We start from the raw sequence: 5,263 nt of genomic DNA, 5'->3' as shown, positions 1-5,263 counted from the left end.
TCTCCCAGGCCGCACCGCGCGCCTACCTCCCGGCCATGTGCGTGCGGCGGGGCCGCCCACGGGCACGGGGGGGCCCGCGCCCTGACGCCGTCCCGCGCGCCCGGACGAGCTCGCAGGGCGGGGCTGTGTCTGCCGCGGACTGCGACGGCGCCCCCGCCACGAGCGCCGGCCCCAGGCGGAGCAGCGCCCTTGTCTCGGTCAGTCTACAGGCGGCTTGAGAACCAGGCTGCCCCACCTCAGGCAGCGGATGGTTCCGTCCAACATGGCAGCACCGCGTCCTCCTCCCGTCAGGCCGCGCGGCGGGGAGAGACCACCTGTGAAGCCGCAGGGAGGCACCAGGCGTCGGCCTAGCGCGCGGGGCGCGAGAGCACCCTTCGCTTACACGCTGATGCCCGCGGCAACGATAGCACAAAATACTCTGGTTGGGATATCTTGGCCTTTCACCAAACACTTAACTTACGTTACCAAGTTCCACCTCTACACGTCGGCTTTTAGACTCGTCTACTGACTGGGCAAAAGAATGGGCGATTCCAAAATACAGAAGGAATACCTGGCGAGCCAGAGAAGGCCCAGGCTGCTACAGGGACGACCGCCTGGCGCAACTCAGAAGGGAATGAGCGCTGCTTTGATCCCTCAAACCCACGTTCACCGCGGCGGCTGTAATTCCCCTTTCCCCATTCTGATGGTCACCATGGTTCGACCCGCGCGGGCCTCCGCCCCCTGACGCGCGCGAGAGCACGGCCACGGGGCGGGGCGGGGCCCGGCCCGAGGGGCGGGGCTGTATGGGGCGGGGCCGCCGCGGGCGGGGTTAGAGGGCGTGGCCTGCGCGGCCAGGTTCTGATTACCTGAGGCGCAGGGGCGCGCGGCGGGGATACCGTGTTTCCATTTCTGTCTTTTGGATTTTGTGGAGCACGCGGGCCACCGCTCAGTGTAAATGTTTTAGTTCTAAAAAAGAAGGCGGTGCTGCGGCGGCAGGTGGGACGGGAGTTTAGGACAGTTTGGGAAGACGGGTAGAGTGCCGGATGCCGACAGTGTGAACGCGCTTCGTGCCTCTGAACTCTGCTCTGAAAAATGGATAACACTGTAAACGGAGTGCTGGCTGTATTTTACCTCAGGTGACAGGAAAAGAGAAAAGATCCAGGGTTCTCAGGTTGCGTACCTGTGAGTTCGAATGCTCCCTGTCTTTCAGCTTTTGTAGCTGTGGGCAGCCCCACGGCCTCTCTGCCTCGGCCTCCTCACCTGTGAAATGAGGTGCGTGGTCCAGGGACGGGCTTCAAAAGGGAAACTAACTTTTCCTGGCCGTCAGAATTACCCTCCTATTTTCTGCTGTCTTCCATAGTTTTCACAGGTTGCTGGGCTCTGCCAGCGCTTTTCTTCTAGAAGGTGCTATTGGTGACAAAGCAATGAACAATAAGTGAATGTGTGTGTGCTCAGTCGTGTCCAACTCTTTGTGACCCCATGGACTGTAGCCCACCAAGCTCCTCTGTCTGTGAGATTTGTCGGGCCAGAATACTGGAGTGGGTTGCCATTTCCTCCTCCGGGGGATCTACCCGACCCAGAGATGGAACCCTCCTCTCTTGCATCTCCTGCATTGGCAGGCAGATTCTTACCACTGAGCCACCTGGGAAAGCCCCTTAATAAGTGGATATTCACAGAAAGCTTGAAAGCAGCTGACCTTAGCTGAGCAGCTACATGTTTCTTAGGAAAGACTTCTCCGGTGTGCAGGTATTGTAAATATTAGCCACTCATTACTATTTCCCAGCGGAGGGACTCCTATCTTATTCTGCAGGTAAAATTATGAATGTGCTCATGATGCAAAAAAAAAGTGTATTTTCAAAGTACATCCCGCAGTGTTCTAGCAAGAAAACCAGCAAGACCATCCGCAGTTCCTCCACCCTCCAGAGTTTGAGGAGTGCTGAGGGGAAAGTTCAGAGTATATCAGGGCCTGAGTGGGAGGCACTCTGTGTGCGGGGTACAGAGGGAGGAGGCATTTGCAGTTCTTGTCTCAGAGTCGCAGTGCTGTGGGGGCAACTGTCAGGAGTCAAACACCACAGAAGTCAGGCTAAAAGTACATCTGCCATAGAGTCAGAAATCCTTTGGCACCCTTTCAGAAGGGGAAGCTAGGGGACCTCCCTGGCCGTCCAGTTGTTAAGAATCGATGCTTCCACTACTGGGTGTATGGGTTCAATACCTGGTTGGGGAACTAAGTCCTACATGCCATGAAGTGCAGCCAGGAAGTTTCTAAGAAGGAGGACCCTGCCCTCCTTAATTGTGGGTGCCCCTGCTCGCTCACTTCCAACAGACACGTGGTGGCAGAAGTGATGCCATGTGACTTCCAAGTGTGGGTCCTAAAAATGATAAGCTTCCACCTGGCTCTCTCTCGGGCCGCTGGGCCGGAAAGAAGCTAGCCACCTTTCCCGGAGGACACCCCAGCAGCCCATGGAGGAGCCCGCTCTGAGGAGGGCCCCCATGTGGAGGAGGTCCAGTCCCTGGCCAATCAGCACCCGGCTCCCAGACCCCTCCATCCGAAGTGCAGCCGTGTTGGCTGCAGCCTGAGCCCAGCTCTTGAGAGAGGGCTCAGGAGACGCCAGCACCTTGATCTTGGCCGTCCAGCCTCCGGAACGGTGAGAAACGGACGTGTTGCTTTAAGCCTTCCGGGCTGTGGTGTTTTGTTATAGCAGCCCGCACTGACTAACACATTAGATAAATATGTGAATACAGAGGAACAAGCCTAGAAGGATACAGGTTCAGCTGAGAAGGGTTTGATGAAACCGAGCGGCTGTGGTGGCGCTGGCCAGAGAAGTGCCAACTGAAATCCAGGTGGTGGGCGGGCAACTGTTCCTGGAAAAGTCTCTCAACATGTCTGTGCATTGGCAAATTTTTATGATAAATTGTTGGGAAGGAGTGGGGAGGACTTCCAGAGGCCCCCTGCTGGAAGAGTTGGAGCCTCAAAAAGAATAAAAAGCTGTATGTGTTTGACATGTTTAAGTTCATTTGTTCGTAGTGCTGTGTTTTAAAAATCCCGTTGCTGGATTTTAAAAACAGGTGGATATTGCTGGGGCATTGTCTCGTTCTGAAAATAGATAAAAGACTGAAGCAATATAGTTAACTTTGCCTTTTTAATTTTATCTTTATATTTCACAGTAACCAAACCGTTGATGAGGGAAAGCTCTTATTTATAAAATAATTCTAGCCAATACATGTAGATGGTTCAATAAAATTAGATACGCAACAGTTTGCAAACCTTATGAAATAACCATCCAAGGAGTGGTCCTGAAACGGTGGTGAGAGGCCGGTGGGGAGCTGTGGATCGGAGGGACCAGGATGACAGCATCTGAATTTAAAGCTGTAATTTTCCCTCTAAGCACTACTTTAGTTACATCCCACAAATTATAATATGTTGTATTCTCCGTTGAAAATGTTTTCTAGTTTCCATTATGATTTCTTCTCAGATCTGTAGATTGTTTGGAGATGTGGTCTTAATATACACCTATTTAAGAATTTTTCAGATATGTCTCCAAATCTGGTTTCTGGTTTAATTATGTTGTGAGCAGAGAACATACTTTGCTTTTTGGTTTTTATTTTGGCCATGCTGCTTGTGGGATCTAAGTTTCCCGACCAGAGATCAAACTCGGGCCCTCTGCAGGGAGAGCATGGGGTCCTAACCAGGGAATTCCCCAGAGAACACACTTTGCATGATTTCAGTCCTTTTGAAAATGTGTTGAGATCTGTGGCCAAGAATGTGGACTCCCTTGGTGCACGTTCCTTGAACTGCTGCTGTGGGTGAATGTCCAGGAAGCATGACCGAGACCCAGCGGGCCCGGGCGTTGCTCCATCCAGGAAGCATCACCGAGATCCAGCGGGCCCCGAGCCTTGCTCCAGTCTTTGAACACTTTTCTGATTTTCTGTCCCTGTGTCCCATCAGTTGCTGAGAGGCACATGTTGGAAGCTTCCACTCTAACGATGGATTTGTCTCTGTCTGTTTTATCGCTTCTTCCACGTACCTTGAAGTTCTGCACCGTGTACACGTCCGCTTAGGGCTGCTTTGTCTTCTTGACGAGTTGGCCATCTTGCCGTTTTAAATACTTCTTTTTATTCCTGCTAATATCCCCTGGTCTCCAGTTTACTTCGTCTGGTACTAATACAGCAGACTTCCAGCTTTCTTCTTTTTCCTCTTTTAAGTTGTATTTATTTAGTTTTGGCTGTGCTGTGTCTTTGCTGCTTTGTTGTTGGGGGTGAGGAGGAATAAGGATATGAGTCTAGAGGGGCGGGGCGTGCGAGCCGAGTGCGCTCTGAGGCGGCTGGCAAGCGACTGTGTACATTGTGCTTCTGGTCGGCAGCGCAGTCACAGCGACCACGTATCCACCTCTGGCTTACCATCGTGGCACTTTTGACCAGAGCAGCTCCGACTTGGGCCTAGAACGTTATTTCAACATATCAAAAACCTATTCTTTAAACTTAAAAGCATTTTAAGGCCAAGTTTAGAGTTCCTTTTGAAATCATGAGTTTGACAGTTTTATTTCAATTACATTAGGAGAAGGGGATGACAGAGGATGAGATGTTTGGATGGCATCACCAACTCAATGGACATGAGCTTGGGTAAACTCCAGGAGTTGGTGATGGACAGGGAGGCCTGGCGTGCTGTAATCGATAGGGTCACAAAGAGTCGGACACGACTGAGCGACTGAACTGAACCTGACTAGGTAACTATTAAAAGGGAAAATGTTCTGGCAAGTTCCCACCCACTTTGGGAAACCTGGGGCTTAGGAGCAAAGGAGAGACCTGGGCTAGGTCTAAGCTGCCTCCCTTGTTAGATGACCTTGGGCCGTTTATTTATCATCGCTAAACTTCAGTTTCCTTATCTTAAAAATGGGAATAACAATAATATTTGCCTCATAGGCTTGGGAGAAGTTTCAGTAAGATTAGGTGGGTGACTTATGCCTTTTTTATCTGTGTTGTTATTGTTGCTCAGGCCCTAAGTTTTGTCTGACTCCTGGTGACCCCATGGACCGCAGCAAGCCAGGCTCCTTTGCCCTCTGTCTTCCTTATTTACCTGTAGGTTTATCTTAAAACGGTGAGAAGTATTTTCAAGAGGGCTAACCTGGTTCTCATTGGAAAGGACACAGATGCTGGGAAGGATTGAAGACAAAAAGAGAAGGGGGTGGCAGAGGATGAGATGGTTAGACAGCATCACCAACTCAAGGGACTCCGGGAGATAGTGGAAGACTGAGGAGCCTGGCGTGCTGCAGTCCACGGGGTCAAA

General features: G+C 51.5%; 1 protein-coding gene across 1 annotated transcript in view; it reads right to left on the bottom strand.

The window, feature by feature from the left end:
- EIF3B (eukaryotic translation initiation factor 3, subunit B) overlaps positions 1-4,069 on the bottom strand; it is a 22,289-nt gene extending 18,220 nt beyond the window's left edge. Inside the window, exons 1-2 of the mRNA XM_010832662.1 lie at positions 4,005-4,069; positions 551-684 (exon numbers count right to left, since the gene is read on the bottom strand). Of these exons, the coding sequence (XP_010830964.1) occupies positions 551-684; positions 4,005-4,069 (199 nt within the window). The remainder of the gene's footprint in view (positions 1-550; positions 685-4,004) is intronic.
- Positions 4,070-5,263: the final 1,194 nt, after the last annotated feature.

This window comes from Bison bison, unplaced genomic scaffold (assembly GCF_000754665.1).
Source record: "Bison bison bison isolate TAMUID 2011002044 unplaced genomic scaffold, Bison_UMD1.0 scf7180017862013, whole genome shotgun sequence".
Lineage (NCBI taxonomy): Eukaryota > Metazoa > Chordata > Mammalia > Artiodactyla > Bovidae > Bison > Bison bison.
Note: the sequence above shows the minus strand (reverse complement) of the source record. Positions and strands in the feature narration are given on the sequence as shown.